This window comes from Neolamprologus brichardi, chromosome 18 (assembly GCF_056152115.1).
Source record: "Neolamprologus brichardi isolate AB-2024 chromosome 18, ASM5615211v1, whole genome shotgun sequence".
In the NCBI taxonomy this organism is placed as follows: domain Eukaryota; kingdom Metazoa; phylum Chordata; class Actinopteri; order Cichliformes; family Cichlidae; genus Neolamprologus; species Neolamprologus brichardi.
The window spans coordinates 8,421,590-8,438,800 of record NC_142121.1 but is presented as its reverse complement, the minus strand read 5'-3'; the positions used below and the strand labels follow the sequence as shown (position 1 = coordinate 8,438,800).

The following is a 17,211-nucleotide window of genomic DNA, read 5'->3' as shown; positions in this document are numbered from 1 at the left end:
TGGTGCAGCCTCAGCATCAGCCTCGCCTGGTGCAGCCTCAGCCTCAGCCTCGCCTGGTCCACCTTCAGTCTCATCCTCGTCTGGTGCAGCCTCAGGATCAGCCTCGCCTGGTCTAGCCTCAGCATCAGCCTCGCCTGGTCCAGCCTCAGCATCAGCCTCACCTGGTCCAGCATCAGCCTCGCCTGGTCCAGCCTCAGCATCAGCCTCGCCTGGTCCAGCATCAACCTCGCCTGGTGCAGCCTCAGCATCAGCCTCACCTGCAGCTTCAGCCTCATCCTCGCCTGGTCCAGCCTCAGCATCAGCCTCGCCTGGTCCAGCCTCAGCATCAGCCTCATCTGCAGCTTCAGCCTCATCCTCGTCTGATCCAGCCTCAGCATCAGCCTCGCCTGGTCCAGCCTCAGCATCAGCCTCGCCTGGTGCAGCCTCAGCATCAGCCTCGCCTGGTCCAGCTTCAGCCACATCCTCGTCTGGTCCAGCCTCAGCATCAGCCTCACCTGGTCCAGCCTCAGCATCAGCTTCGCCTGGTCCAGCCTCAGCATCAGCCTCGCCTGCAGCTTCAGCCACATCCTCGTCTGGTCCACCCTTAGCATCAGCCTCGCCTGGTGCAGCCTCAGCATCAGCCTCGCCTGGTGCAGCCTCAGCATCAGCCTCGCTTGGTGCAGCCTCAGCATCAGCCTCGTCTGGTGCAGTCTCAGGATCAGCCTCGCCTTGTCCAGCCTCAGCATCAGCCTCGCCTGGTGCAGCCTCAGCATCAGCCTCGCCTGGTCCAGCTTCAGCATCAGCCTCGCCTGGTCCAGCCTCAGCATCAGCCTCGCCTGGTCCAGCTTCAGCATCAGCCTCGCCTGGTCCAGCTTCAGCATCAGCCTCGCCTGGTCCAGCCTCAGCATCAGCCTCGCCTGGTCCAGCTTCAGCATCAGCCTCGCCTGGTCCAGCTTCAGCATCAGCCTCGCCTGGTCCAGCCTCAGCATCAGCCTCGCCTGGTCCAGCTTCAGCATCAGCCTCGCCTGGTCCAGCATCAGCATCAGCCTCGCCTGGTCCAGCTTCAGCATCAGCCTCGCCTGGTCCAGCCTCAGCATCAGCCTCGCCTGGTCCAGCCTCAGCATCAGCCTCACCTGCAGCCTCATCATCGCCTGGTCCAGCCCCAGCATCAGCATCATCCTCACCTGCAGCTTCAGCCTCATCCTCGTCTGGTCCATCCTCAGTATCAGCCTCGCCTGGTCCAGCATCAGCATCAGCCTCGCCTGATCCAGCATCAGCCTCGCCTGGTCCAGCCTCAGCATCAGCCTCATCTGCAGCTTCAGCCTCATCCTCGCCTGGTCCAGCCTCAGCATCAGCCTCACCTGTAGCCTTATCCTCGCCTGGTCCAGCCCCAGCATCAGCATCAGCCTCACCTGCAGCTTCAGCCTCATCCTCGTCTGGTCCAGCTTCAGCATCAGCCTCGCCTTGTGCAGCCTCAGCATCAGCCTCGCCTGGTGCAGCCTCAGCATCAGCCTCGCCTGGTCCAGCCTCAGCATCAGCCTCACCTGCAGCTTCAGCCTCATCCTCGTCTGGTCAAGCTTCAGCATCAGCCTCACCTGGTGCAGCCTCAGCATCAGCTTCGCCTGGTCCAGCCTCAGCATCAGCCTCGCCTGGTCCAGCTTCAGCATCAGCCTCGCCTGGTCCAGCTTCAGCATCAGCCTCGCCTGGTCCAGCTTCAGCATCAGTCTCACTTGCAGCCTCATCCTCGCCTGGTCCAGCCCCAGCATCAGCATCAGCCTCATCTGCAGCTTCAGCCTCATCCTCGCCTGGTCCAGCTTCAGCATCAGCCTCGCCTGGTGCAGCCTCAGCATCAGCCTTGCCTGGTCCAGCTTCAGCATCAGCCTCGCCTGGTCCAGCCTCAGCATCAGCCTCGCCTGGTCCAGCCTTAGCATCAGCCTCGCCTGCAGCTTCAGCCTCGCCTGGTACTGCGGGTGTCACGCCACCATCTGGTCCACGTCTGCCGCCTTAACATCATCGGCCATCTTCCAGGCCACTTGTGGGGCATCATCACCATCATAGACGTCCTCCGGAAAAGTGTCGCCACTGCTGCCTTCCGGGCGGTCGGTCTCCGGATTTGCTCTGGCCATGTCACCGCCATCTTTCACGCAGCCGGCCTCGGAGAGGGCTTGGCGACAAACTACTGAACTGGCAACCTCCGGGCTGGGCCCCTGAACTATGTTTTGGACTCCTGGGGGGTCTTGCTTTGCTCTGTTCCACTCTCATCACCGCCGCTGTCTGCTACTTGGATCCTCCTTCTCATCTCCACACGACTGCTGCCCCAGCTGTGACAACATGATAAGAAGGTAAACAATAAACAGACCAAAAAATCTATGGTTGTTGATGAAACACCAACAGCGCCAGTAGAGATGGATTTGTTTCATGTTAAATAAACTAAATTTACAATATTTACAATGAACTTTTGAATAACTCAAAATTAAAAAAAAGACTATAAATGAACTTCCTGGGAATGACTAAATACCAAGTGCAGCTATCAAACTTTAACTAGGTTGCAGTTTTTACTGGAAGCAGTAAATCAAGCACAACACACCCTGGCAATAAGCATTTTATGACTCGTTACTGCCTCACTTCTAATACTTTGTAATAAACAGACCACACCCTGGCTCTTGTCACTGCCAGGATATTTCTTTAGTGCCTCCCTTCACAGATGTGTCTGTATCAGGATGGGTCTAAACAACATGGTGTAAATGCAGTTGCTGGTGAGCCTCATTTCCTGTAGGAGGTGAACAAGAGCAGAGATCTGTTTCCCTTCAGAGCACAGAGGTTGTTTCTGTTCAAAGGAAGTGAAACTGTCTGACAGTCACTGAGAGACGGTGAAACGGCACAGCACATGAATCAAATGGATCAAACAAAAATCTGCTGTTCAGTCTGTTTGGATCTACTGAAGGATCCGGTGACTATTCCCTGTGGACACAGCTACTGCATGAACTGTATTAAAAGCTTCTGGGATGAAGAGGAAAAGAAGGAAATCTACAGCTGCCCTCAGTGCAGACAGACTTTCACAGCGAGGCCTGTCCTGGTGAAAAACACCATGTTAGCAGATTTAGTGGAGGAGCTGAAGAAGACTGGACTCCAAGCTGCTCCTGCTGATCACTGCTATGCTGGACCTGAAGATGTGGCCTGTGATGTCTGCACTGGAAGAAAAATGAAAGCATTCAAGTCCTGTTTATTCTGTCTGGCATCTTACTGTGAGAAACACCTTCAGACTCATTATGATTCACCTACATTCAAGAAACACAAGCTGGTGGAGCCCTCCAAGAAGCTCCAGGAGAACATCTGCTCTCGTCATGATGAGGTGATGAAGATGTTCTGCCGTACTGATCAGCAGAGTATCTGTTATCTCTGCTCTATGGATGAACATAAAGGCCACGACACAGTCTCAGCTGCAGCAGAAAGGACTGAGAGGCAGAGAGAGCTGGAGGTGAGTCGACAAAACATCCAGCAGAGAATCCAGGACAGAGAGAAAGATGTGAAGCTGCTTCAACAGGAGGTGGAGGCCATCAATCAGTCTGCTGATCAAACAGTGGAGCACAGTGAGAAGATCTTCACTGAGCTGATCCATCTCATCCAGAAAAGAAGCTCTGATGTGAAGCAGCAGATCAGATCCCAGCAGGAAACTGAAGTGAGTCGAGTCAAAGAGCTTCAGGAGAAGCTGGAGCAGGAGATCACTGAGCTGAAGAGGAAAGATGCTAAGCTGAAGCAGCTCTCACACACAGAGGATCACATCCAGTTTCTACACAACTACCCCTCACTGTCAGCACTCAGTGAGTCTACAGACTCATCCAGCATCAATATCCGTCCTCTGAGCTACTTTGAGGATGTGACAGCAGCTGTGTCAGAGGTCAGAGATAAACTACAGGACATTCTGAGAGAGGGATGGACAAACATCTCACTGACAGTCACTGAAGTGGATGTTTTACTGTCAGATCCACCAGAGCCAAAGACCAGAGCTGAATTCTTAAAATATTCATGTGAAATCACACTGGATCCAAACACAGCACACAAACAGCTGTTATTATCAGAGGGGAACAGAAAAGTAACATTCATGAAACAACAGCAGTCTTATTCTGATCATCCAGACAAATTCACTGGATGGTGTCAGGTCCTGAGTAGAGAGAGTCTGACTGGACGTTGTTACTGGGAGGTGGAGAGGAGAGGGGGAGGAATTTATGTAGCACTCGCATACAAGAATATCAGGAGAAAAGGATGGAGTGAATGTAGATTTGGACATAACGACAAATCTTGGTCATTAGATTGTGACAACAACAGTTATACATTTCGGTACAACAACATTGAAACTCCTGTCTCAGGTCCTCGTTCCTCCAGAGTAGGAGTGTACCTGGATCACAGAGCAGGTATTTTTTCCTTCTACAGCGTCTCTGAAACCATGACTCTCCTCCACAGAGTCCAGACCACATTCACTCAGCCGCTCTATGCTGGACTGTTGCCTTATGATTATGGAGCCACTGCTGAGTTGATTAAAGTGAAATAGACTGAAGTCTTTCATATTGTGGGTTTAAATCTGTATTTTAGTTTCATTTTATTTTCTCTCCATCATTTCTGCACAGAGATCAGCTGTCAGTCAAACATTATGGGTGGTACCTCCACATCTTCTAGTTGTTCTCTTGATGTTTCTGAGTTTTTAAAGGAGATCTTTCCTGTGACTGTTTATGGAGGCTATCACTGCTCATCATCATTTTGATTTACTAAAATATTTCTCCACATGAAAATGTAAACTTCTCTATCCTTTAAATGTTTCTGGAATATTTGTATTGAAAAATGTCGACATTTCTCTTTATGAGTATGGCAGACCATGTGTGTGTGTTTGTGTTTGTTTTTGTCAAAATCATCAAACAAATGAGGAAAAACTGTGATTTTAATGAATGAATTCATATATTGTGTTGATGTTTTATTGTGTGAATAAACTGGAAGGTTTGACTATAAATCAAACTTTGAACAAAGTCTTTTCTTCTGTCTTCATTCCAGGATCTCACTCAAATCTGATGCAGAAAATATGAAACTAATCTGAGAGAATAACTGAAGCAGTTTTCCTCCTGAAGCATCACAAAGTTCAGAGTTCATGTTTAGAGCAGAAGATTCAGCAGTCGCTCTGACCTTTCAACTTTCTTCACTAAAACAGCTTCATTACAGAGAAACAAGTCACATTTTCTTCATGTTCTTAAGTCCTTTCAGATGTTTTTAATGGTCCTTGAATGCAGCATCAGTGTTACAGGTTGTGACTCCTGTGAACAAACTGACACAGTGTGATATTACACATATTTAAATCTGTCTTTACTGAGATGTTGAAGCTGCTGAAGGCTCAGTGAAGTTTTGTCTTCCTGCAGGTTAACAAGTGAAATCTTAAAGTGATGCACATCACAAGAGGGCGCCTTCATCCTGCTAACAGGGATGTAGAGGAGGTTAAAGCACCTCAGCTCAGTTTGTCCACATGTTTTACATTCTGCCATGTTTTTAGGCTGAATAAAGCCTTTATCATAAAGTGCATTGTGTCATAGATCATTTTGTGTTATAAAAATGATAAGAATTAAGAATTATTATAATATTAATATAGCACCAGGTTCAGTTACCTTTACATAAAAATTGATGGTAGAATTTTCCTTTAAGGAGCAACTTTTTACTTTTTTACATTTCAATAAGGAGAGATCGTCAGAAAGAATGAAGATGATTTGTTGATGAACAGAATGTACAAAGGTGTTTGGTGGTCTGTCTCTCTGCAGAACGGAGCTCCAGCTGTGAAACAGATTAGAGCAGGACCCCCCAGAGCCTAGATGCTGGTGATGGAGATGAAGGTGACTTGAATGAAGCTCGAGTGATGAGAGGTGGAACTGGGCAGGAGGTGCTTTGCACAAAGGCGTCTATGAAAGAGAATGACAGATGCACAGTGATATTTAAAGTACGCAGCATGAATGGTGATTGGCCTGGAGAAGGCCGGGAGAATGTGATTGGACCAGACCAGTGATGACACAAACAGCTTGACAGTGGAAGTGATAAAGCTTAGATTCAGCCGGCAGCACCTGGACAGATGTGAGACCATAGATCTTTCTTATTGAACTCACACAGAAGCTTTATTTCAGAGCCTGAACTTTTTTACTCTTAGTTGAGTAACACGAGTATCTGTACTTCTACTTAAATACAGAACGTCTGCACTTTTGCCACCTCTGCTTTTTGGTAGCTCCAGGAATGAGAACAGAAAAACAAACATTGACAAAAAGTGTAGTGGATTTATGAACTTTACATTTAACAGATCTCACAAAGAAGCTCAACACAACAGTCAGCTGTTACTGTCGGGTATGGAGGATTGAAGACAGCAGGTGACGTTGTAGCAGAAGAGAAGATTCACACTGATGGGCTTCATCCATCAGTGTGAATCTTCTGTTGCCTCGACTGTTGTTAACAGAAAATGCAAATCAAAGTTACTATTCTGTTAAATATGGGAAATGTTACCAACTCTGTAGAGAATAATGGTGAGATGCAGTTGCACATCGTCATCATGAGAACTGATTCCTGAACCGCTCGTCCTGCATCATCTTCAATTATCAAGCTCTGTCAGCATGATCTCCATGATTCCTGGGATGTATTCCTCATAGACCACCCTCAGGTGTTTCTGCAGTGTGTTTAGCTTCTGACTCAATATACACCACAGACCTGAATCAGACCCTTTAGGTTACACACAACAGAGCAGGTCAGTCAGGAATCTTTCTGATTACTTTTTAAATGGCAGCACTGCCACAGAGAAGCTTTTAAAAACCTGAAGAATGCTGCTGAAACTAGAGGGTTTATATATCAATAAGATTAAGATTAATAAAGATTATTGCTCCTTACAGCCATCACATCAAAAGACTTATTTTTGGAGACAATGCCAACCATGCCTTAAATTATCTTTAATGATTCTTAATGATAACACACTTACCTAAAACAAAGGTAATGTAAAGCATATCATCAAAGAGTAACTGCCACAGGAAAACATGACTGTCAGTGAAGACATCCATCTGTCTGCTGCTTCTACCATGGCACCATATTCAGCAGAGAAGACCACTTTGGTTTAGTCTCTCTAATTATGCGAGCTGGGACCACATCCGCACTTTAGGTTTGACAGCATTTCTAGTAGATAATGGCAGATGGCTTCAGCATGAACTGAGGCAGCGGTTTGAGGAAGGCCTCACATTATTAAACAACCCACAAACATAAAGCCCTGCTGCTGTCAAACTTTGTCATATAAACAAGTGCAGAGAACTGTGCTGAAATCTGGAGTGACAAAGCAAGGCAGGTACAATTACAAATACAGATATCAGTGTCACAGTAAAAAGCTTCATTTGAACATGAATTTAGTTGTGATGACGAGCTGAGACAAAAAGGTAATCACTTATTCCACTTCCTCACCCAAAGTGGAACCTGCTCCCATCTGGTTCCCCCTCTCCACCTGCTCTAAAACAGAATAAATGTAAAGCACCTGAATCAGCACATGAAACCTAGAGTTGACTTAATGATGCTCACAGAAAAATATGTTTACCTCACAGATGTCTGTGCAGGTTCTCAGTCATCCAGCTCATGGTAGTCTAAGGAGCTGCTTAGGTTTACCTCACATGTGAGATCATGTGCCTTGGAGAGCATCATGGACAGGAAAGTTTCAGGTCCATGAGCTATTTTTGCATCTGTAGATAAGAATTTGTGTGTACGTAAAAAAGATTTGTGTGTAAAAATATTTACACAAGTTACAAATTCTGTTTGTACGAATTTTGACCCGATTTTTCTTCCTTTCAGCTGATTGGTTAATGTGATGTCAATCACAAATTTAACTATCCAATTAGAGAGGAGATGGGTTTGGCTGTCGGAGGGACGCTTTACTGAGCTGCAGGTCCTTGAAGGGTGATACAGTGAGAAAATAAAACAGGCGGGAATTTCAGCTCTGACTCGATCTTTTTTCTACTTTCAACAGAAAATGTTATTTTCAGTATTAAGTGACGTCATCCTCACTATAATCTGTTACTCACTGTGTCACCGTGAAGAATATATTTATACTGTAAAAAAGAAAAGCTAGAAAAACACTTTCATTAATTACACGTGATCTGTTTCTTCTTTTCACGACAGAGTTTTTTCCTGTTTTTTTTCTCACTGATGCTTCTTTGTGAATAACTCAAAAACAACTGAAGTAATGCAGGTTCATTATAACCAAAACTCCAGACTGACAGCAAAACATGTTAGAAAATGGAAAATCCACAGCAGTGGAAAGTTCAGGAAGGTTTCTTCATGCTTCACAGGCTGCTCAGCAGAGGATGATTTAAAGATGTGTGTGAAATGGAGTGTTACGATTGGTCAGAAAATGTGATGAATGTTAACTTTTTATAAAGAAAGACAACACATTTAGTCTTTTCATTTAAATATATAAATATTAAGTTGATTAAAATCAAAGCTAACACTATGCCAGCTTCTAGCTTTGCTTGACAGGTGTAGAAAAAACCTGATGACAGACACGAACTCCCAGAAAACTGAAAAGTCAACCAAACACATCCAAACTTTGAGCCCAAAAACAGCCGTAAACCTGTGTGGTTATTATAGTAAACACTGCAGTCTTTTCTCTGTATGTGTTACTTTATAAATAGATTTATTGTGAGCATCACGAATGTTAACAGATGGAGATCTTTGCTGAAGCACACTGATCACTACATTCACAGATTGCTGTCTTTAACAGTCTCATCATTTTTCTTTCCTTCGTTCTGTGAGAATTTCTCCAAAATAATGTGTTGATCGCAGTTATTGACTGTCTGATATAATAAGTAGCTTTGTTTTAATTGTGCACGGCTCGTCTGTGTCACTGTTTCACAGAACAGCATCATCAAGATGTGGCGATAACCAAATTGTCCAGCAGGTGTCGCTGTGGAGATGGTGTCAGATTGTTTTGAAGCCTCGCTTTGCCCATCACTACTCTTTAGCCTTTGGGCATATTTATTTAACATAAAGAGCAGAGTCCATCTTCATCTACATACAGCGCCCCACCATCATGGTGAGAGCCCATAACAAACATAGTAATGATGTCACAACAAGTTGTACCGTAAAGTCTCAACCAAAGTTCCCCCTGTGACATTAAGAGTAAGGGCTTCAACACGTATAATAATTTCACTAAACAAAAACTGAAGCTTTCAAGTCCTGTTATGATGAGGTGATGAAGATGTTCTGCTGTACTGATCAGCAGAGTATCAGTTATCTCTGCTCTGTGGATGAACATAAAGGCCACGACTGACGTTTACATGAAACTGTAAACTTCTGTGAGCTCGAAATGTTTGTTAAATATTTGTTTTGATGCATTTGTGTGTTGTTGTTTCTCTTACACTTCACAGACCTTCCTTTATCACACAGACTTTATTTATCATTTTGCAAAGAAAATGTCTGTTTGCAAAGAAAAAGAAAATGTCTGCACTGCAATTTAAATGCTTGCGAGAATCCCTGGAGTTCAGCCAGCAGCAAGTGGAAAGGCTCGCTGCTGAAAATGCCACGCTAAGGGAGTCGGTGAAATCTCTCACAGAAAATGTTACTCAGCTCAATAGAGAAAATAAAAAAATAAAAGAAACGGTTATTGATCTACAAGCTCGTAGCATGCGTGATAATCTAGTATTTTCTGGTATTCCAGAAGCCGCTGGAGAGGACGCGGAGACCACGGTAAAAAGCTTCATCCAAACCCACCTGAAGCTGCCGGAGGACACGGTGAAGAACATCGTTTTCGATAGGGTGCATCGCCTCGGCCCCATTCGGGCTACGGCCGGGAGACCACGTCCTATCGTGGCCAAATTCGGCCACTTCAAACAAAAGCAACATGTGAAAAGCCGCGGCAGGGAATTAAAAGGAACGGACTTCAGCGTGAACGATCAGTTCCCCAAAGAGATCCTGGAACGACGCAGGGTCCTCTTCCCAATTCGACGCGGCTTCATCCAGAAAGGCTCCCGCGCTGTCATCGCTGTGGACCGGCTGTACGTGGACGGACAGCTCCACCGCGACCCCAACATCACTCCGTGGCTGTATTAACTTCAGACCAGATAAGAATCCGCTACACCCTTTCCCTATCCACTCACACTAACTTGCATTAACATCTGTTTAACTTACCGGTATCAAATCGCCAGTGTTGGGGAGTAACGGAATACATGTACCGCCGTTACGTATTTAAAATACACAATATGAGTAACTGTATTCCGTTACAGTTACCGTTTAAAAAGGTGGTATTTAGAATACAGTTACTTTGTTGAAATAAATGGATTACACTGCGGTACTTCCCTGTTTCATATTGTGGCGGGTCAGGACTGTTTGGGTTTTGTTTGACAGCTACGTTCTGTTGTTCCAGGCGGCAGCGTTACGGTTGCCATGGTTACAGGGCGGCGCTCTCTCTGCGTGTTTCCTGGGTGAGAGAGCGCCTGTTGTTGTTGTTGTGCTAAGCTAACAGGCAGAATGCTACAGGTATAGCTCTAAAGAATGTAGCATCATAGGCAGTGTAGTCCGTGCTGCAGGGAGAATGGACTGACATACACGTTATGTGTCTGTGAGCGAGGGAGGGAGAAAAAGGAAAAGTACGAGCTGTCATCGAGCAAAAACGGGAGCTGGAAGCATGTAAATATAATAATAACCACTGCAGCCAAGAAGAGAGCCTGACGAGCCCAGTTGTAAGTAAGTTATTAAGACTCGACTGTACACCGTGTTCGTGTTTTCCTCCAAAAACAATAAGTTCTGTTGGAGCAGCCTTTCAACGCCTCTCTCTGTCTCTCGCTAGCAAAGTTGACCCAGACAACAAAGTAAAGCTAGTTTTCAGCTACGAGCCGACACAGAACCCACTGTATTAGCCAGAGGTCCCTTTACTACGGTTCGGAGCCGCGGACCTTCAGTAACAGTAATAAATCACAGCAATAGTACATTCATGTAGTTGTAAACACCATGATAATATATTAAGTAATCCAAAGTATTCGGAATACGTTACTCTCATTGAGTAACGTAACGGAATACGTTACAGAATACATTTTGGGGCATGTATTCTGTATTCTGTAATGGAATACATTTTAAAAGTAACCTTCCCAACACTGCAAATCGCATCTTAAGTGTGATTTCATAGCAGTATTAACACCGTCACTCTCCGTCAGTGATTTAATTGGAATGTTTACGTTTTCTTTTCACTCTTCTCGTTTTTTTTTTTTTTTGTTTGTTTTTCCTTCTCTCTTTTCCCCCTCTTGTTTTTATGCTGCTCACCCTCGTCCTTGGTTTCTTTCTTTATTTTTTTCACTGCTTCGATCACCTACTTCCACACTCATCCACAAACAACATCATTTATTTAGACACTTACTCACTGCACGATCACGCACAGTCATGCGCTCAACGGCAGCACATTTACATCAGTCAGACAGCGCACACAGACCTACAGGATACACACACTTAAGCCAAGCATACTCATATTAGTAAATATGCAAACACATAGTCAGACTCAGGGAGCATCTCGCCACACATTTTTTCTCTCTCTCCCTCTCCTTATTTATGAACAAGTGATGTATTCTCTCCACCTGTCTAAGCGACACACACAGAGTACACCCCTAGTTATGTACAGACATCTATGGGTGCACTAAGATTCGTTACATGGAATGTAAATGGAGCTGGCTCCAGAGAAAAGAGGTTAAAAATATTTAACCAACTCAAAAAACTACAGGCAGATGTTGTCCTTTTACAAGAGACCCACAGACCTCTTAGAGGTTCGAATGAACTTAAAACACCTGAGTTTCCTAATGTGTTCTCAGCTTGTTATAATTCTAGACAAAGGGGAGTAGCAATTTTAATCCATAAAAAAATTAATTTCACAGTACTCGATACAGTTATAGATCCAGAGGGCAGATTCTTAATCATTAAACTATCTATACTTGATAAAAAGCTATGTATTGTAAGTGTATATGGTCCAAATGTTGATGATCCCTCATTCTTTCACGGTTTTTTCAGTGCACTCTCTGAACACTTAGATGGCACACTTGTGCTTGGAGGCGACCTCAACCTTGGACTGAATGAAGAAATGGATAGGCTCAATACAGCAGGAACTCAGCGTAATTGGCAGTCCACAAATATAATCAAACAGTATATGAGCGACTTTGGTCTTTGCGATGCATGGCGCTCCCTTCACCCCACCAGTAAGGAATATACTTTTTTTTCACATGTTCATCACTCCTACTCTCGTCTAGATTATTTTTTGGTCAGCAGCTCACTGCTGAGTGACATTTCAGACACTGAGATTCACCCTATAGCTGTCAGCGATCATGCTCCTGTATCTTTAACACTAATGCACAAGAATAATACTATGCCAAGTAAAAACTGGAGATTTAATACATCACTGCTTAAAGATGAAGACTTTATTAAATATTTTAAAAAAGAGTGGACTTCATATTTAGACTTTAATGACACTCCCGGAACATCAGCTTCTGTTTTATGGGAAGCAGGGAAAGCTGTGATGAGAGGTAAAATAATTTCTTTCTCATCACATAAAAAGAAAAAAGAAAACAAAAATATTCAGGAATTGGAAAAAAACATCAAATCACTAGAAGTAGCCTACGCGTCCCACCAAGATCAGGAAACATTGAACAAAATACGCAAAACAAAACTAGAATTAAATGAGATAATTGATAGAAAAACAAAATTCTTAGTACAAAGACTACGCTTACAAAATTATGAACATAGTAATAAATCCGGTCAATTTCTAGCAAACCAGCTAAAAATAAATAAAGAAAAAACAACTATATGTGCTGTTCAAGATTCATCTGGGAACACAATATATGACCCGAAACAAATAAACAACATTTTCAGGGATTTCTATAAAACGTTGTATTCACCACAAATAAACCCATCTAAAAAGGAAATTGATCAATTTTTAGACAACATAACTCTCCCAAAATTATTAGAAGCTCAAGCAATGGCACTGGATTCGCCACTGACATCAGGTGAGCTCCAGGAAGCCCTGATAAGTATGTCCAATAATAAGGCTCCAGGTCCAGACGGCTTTCCTGCAGAATTCTACAAAGAATTCTGGACGATTCTAGCACCAGTTTTTTACAGAACGTTGTTAGAAATCAAAGAAAAGGGCAGACTTCCATCAAATATGAATTCTGCAAACATTAATCTCCTGCTAAAACCAGGCAAAGACCCTGTATATCCCTCAAGCTATCGTCCAATATCCCTTATTAATGTAGACCTCAAAATAATCTGCAAAGCTCTCTCGAAGAGACTAGAGAAAATAACCCCCCTCTTAATTCATCCTGACCAAACTGGTTTCATAAAAGGTAGGCACTCATCAACAAATACACGTAGATTACTTAATTTGATAGACTATTCATACAGTAAAAACCTTGAAACTACAATATTTTCCTTAAATGCAGAAAAAGCGTTTGACAGAGTTAACTGGAAATTTCTATTTGCAACTTTACACAAATTTGGTTTTGGATCTTCTTTCATCAACTGGTTAAAAATATTATATAATTCCCCAACAGCTTGTGTCAGAACAAATGACCAGACATCCTCCAGCTTATGTCTCCTGAGGGGCACCAGGCAGGGATGCCCACTCTCCCCTTCACTGTTTGCAATTTTTATCGAACCACTAGCAGCAGCAATTAGACAGAATTCAGCAATTAAGGGCATAAAATGCAAGAACGTGGAACATAAAATCAGCCTTTATGCTGATGATGTGTTACTCTTTCTCCAAAATTCACAAACCAATATCTCTGGGGTGATTGAATTGATAAACTCTTTTGCAAGAATATCAGATTACTCAATTAACTGGTCAAAATCTACAGTCCTTCCTATTAATTGCTGCTTCCATAATTCCTCTTCTACTCCACTGCAATCGGGAAATATAAAATATTTAGGTATTAATATTTCTCCCAAGCTTGCAGATCTAACTAAATTAAACCATACCCCACTTTTAAAGAAAGTAGAAGGCGATCTGGCTAGATGGAAATGTCTACCCATATCACTCATGGGAAGGGTTGCTGCTATAAAAATGATGGTATTACCAAAAATAAATTATTTATTCTCAATGATCCCAACTAAACCGCCGCAAGATTGGTTCAGATCTCTAGATTCATATATGTCCAAATTCCTTTGGAAAAATAAGCCCCCACGTATAAGCTTAAAAACACTACAAAAGACCAAGGATAAAGGAGGATTAGAACTACCTAACTTTCAGCACTACTTCTTAGCCAACAGGCTTCAGTTTATCTCAGGATGGCTAAAACATACCCTTTTAGATGAACCTTGGCTAGATGTAGGACAAGCACTTTGCAATAATCTAGAGATTTCAGATCTACCATTTATCAGCTCAAACATCCAACGACATGAATGCTTCAAAAGCATCAACATCAGCTCTTCTCTGACAGCATGGTGGGAGTTTCTGAAGTTGACAGAGTCTTCATTAATCCCATGCAAACGTACACCTATCTGGAACAACCCTGACATATTACAAAACAATAATATGATAAACTTTTCAGATTGGAATGGTAAAGGAATCAAATATGTAGAACATATACTAGAAGGAACAGAATTTATTTCATTTGACAGACTAGTTACACAATATGGGATCAACAAGAAAAGATTTTTAGAATATCAACAAATTAAATCCATAATAAAAAAGAAATTTAAACCGGGTCAAGTTGAACTACAAACACCACCAAGTGTGGTTCAATTTTTTACTCTTAAAACCCCCAAATTACTATCCAAAATATACAGAATGCTTTCTAAAATAGATGAATCAATATCACTTCCTATTGCAAAATGGGAAGCGGATTTATCAGTTAACTTAGACCAAAACTTCTGGTCTCAGATTTGCTTAAAAACCTTTCATCTAATCAAAAATCCCAGTCTTCAATTAATTCAATACAAAATACTACATAGAGTGCACTATACAGGTCATCGGATGTTCAAGATGGGCTTTGCATCTACCAACAACTGCTCACACTGCCAAACCAATTCACCGGACAATTATATCCATGCTCTTTGGTTCTGTCCACCAGTTCAGAAGTTTTGGCGCGAGATATGTGAAGACTTATCAAAGTGTCTGAAATGTAACATTCCAACTTCCCCCTTAGTGTGTTTGTTGGGCAGCTTAGATAATGTCACTTCAGAAAAGAATATAGCCCATATGGTTTTCACTGCCCTATGCATAGCCAAGAAAACAGTCCTCATGAACTGGAAAAATAAAAACAATCTTAATTCTAACCAATATAGAAATTATCTATTAGATTACATTAGTCTTGATACAGCCTCTGCCACCACATCAGATCAATCGCTCTGGGCTCCTCTGATCAGCTCCATCACCTAGTGGGGGTGGGGGGTCATATTTTGGTCTCGCCTTCACTGTTGTGATTGGTGTGGGGGTAGGGTCAGGCTTAGGGCGTCGGGGGGTTCCCCGGGAGCATCTTCCTTGGGGGGCTCAACCCGGGGTAGCGGTCATGGCCAATTAGGGGCTCTGTTGGCTCTTAGGTGACGGTTTCCTCGTGGCTACGTGCAGCGGGGCTAGGGGAGGGTCTGTGCTGACGGACGGGGGTTACTGACCTGGTAGCCTGGCTGCCCCTGGGTGGGTCCGGGACGGGCGTGAGGTTCTGGGGGCGCTCCGGCTCTGGCCTGGGGCCCCGGCCGGGCCTCGGGGGCCTGGGTCCTGGTTGGTGTGTTGCCGGGGTTGTGGGCCGGTGGGTATATGGGGGCCCACCACTGGCGCGGGGTGCCGCCGGTGCGCCGAGCCACCTGGGGGGCTCTTCAACTGGTGGGGGGGGGGGGGGGGGGGGGGTTTGTCACATCTTGCAGGAGCTTTCCTCTCTCAGGAACTCTCTCTGCAAGAGGGGGAGATACAGGAGAGGTGGAGGAAGATCTCAGCCTGGGCGTCTATTGTCTTATGTAGTCTGGAAGATGAGTGGATGATGGGGTGGGTGCAGTTTTCTCTGTGGTGGGGTTGGGTGGACTGCCCCGGGCTCTGTGGGGCCGGGTGGCGCCGCTGCACTGGGCCCCGGTTCGGATGGGCCTGGGCCCCCCTTCCCTGGCGGGTCGCGGAGTATGGGGGTGCCTACTGGGGTCAGCGGGGGAGCTGGCCCCAGGGAGGGGTCACTTGCCCCTCCCTTCCTTCCCTCCCCATCTCCAGCTGCCTCCCTCTTCCCGCTCCACCACAACCACCCACACATGTAGGGCCTTGGAGTAGGGGTGTGTCACCAGGGTGCAGAGGAGGTAACCCCCCCCTCTGTCCCCTTCTGGCTGCCTCTGCCTCAATTTTATCCCGCAACTTAGACATTCACATTACTCACACTCTCATTACACATACATATAGGATCTTGGGGGTGGGCACGCTACACGGAATCTCAATTACCATCAGGGTGTACACCTCACCCCTGGCGTCGTTGCCCACCTCTCAATTTTAAATACACGTAGACATTGAGGGCTAGCAGGAGGGACTATGCGCTTACCTGCTGCTCTCTGGCAGGTAGCTCCATGCCCTCCTGGGTTTTAAATGCACCTTAGAACACACATACATCAACACTACAATGAGCGGGTGGAGGGAGGTTAGGAGTCTTCTCTCACCCTCGTTCTCTGCGGTCTGCTGGAGCAGGGGGGCTAGGAGGAGGAGTTGGCCGTCCGACTGGGGTCCGGAGTGTGGGGCCTTAGGTTTGTAGAGTACGCTTGGGGAGTGTGATTGTGTGTACAGCTTCTCTTTATGTCTGTCTCCACGTTGGTTAAGTGTGGAGTAAGTGCATATGAGAGCATGAGGGTGGGAATGGATGTTTGTATCTGTGTGTGCCTGTATGTCTGTGTCCATATGTCAGGTTGGGTATCAGACGCCACCTCTCTGAGGACAGCTCAGGCCCTCCAAGGTTTGGAGGCCTATCTCCCCCCACCACTTCCCCTGCCGGGGGCGGACTCCCTCAGACATCGGTGCGTTGGTGGTTCTTTGTGTCCGGGGGTGGGTGTCCGGGTACACACCGGCTCACTCCTTGGCGGCTGCTTATCGGGGCCTGGAGCCTGGGGCTCGCTTGGGCCACTTCGGAGGTGGGGTGCCCCCGGCCTCTCGGCCTGGGGCTCGGTCACTCAGGCACAGCTGGCTGCCGGCGGAGCTCATGGGCACGTCGCTGCAGCCCCCCCTGGCTTCTGCTCCGTGGCTGCTGGGTGACC

At 45.2% G+C, this 17,211-nt stretch overlaps 1 protein-coding gene across 1 annotated transcript; it reads left to right on the top strand.

The window, feature by feature from the left end:
* Positions 1–2,866: 2,866 nt before the first annotated feature.
* Positions 2,867–4,793, top strand: LOC148097627 (tripartite motif-containing protein 16-like). The gene has a single exon (XM_087831249.1). The coding sequence runs from the start codon at positions 2,867–2,869 to the stop codon at positions 4,526–4,528; it is 1,662 nt and encodes a 553-aa protein (XP_087687375.1). The 3' UTR covers positions 4,529–4,793.
* The last annotated feature ends 12,418 nt before the right edge of the window (positions 4,794–17,211 follow it).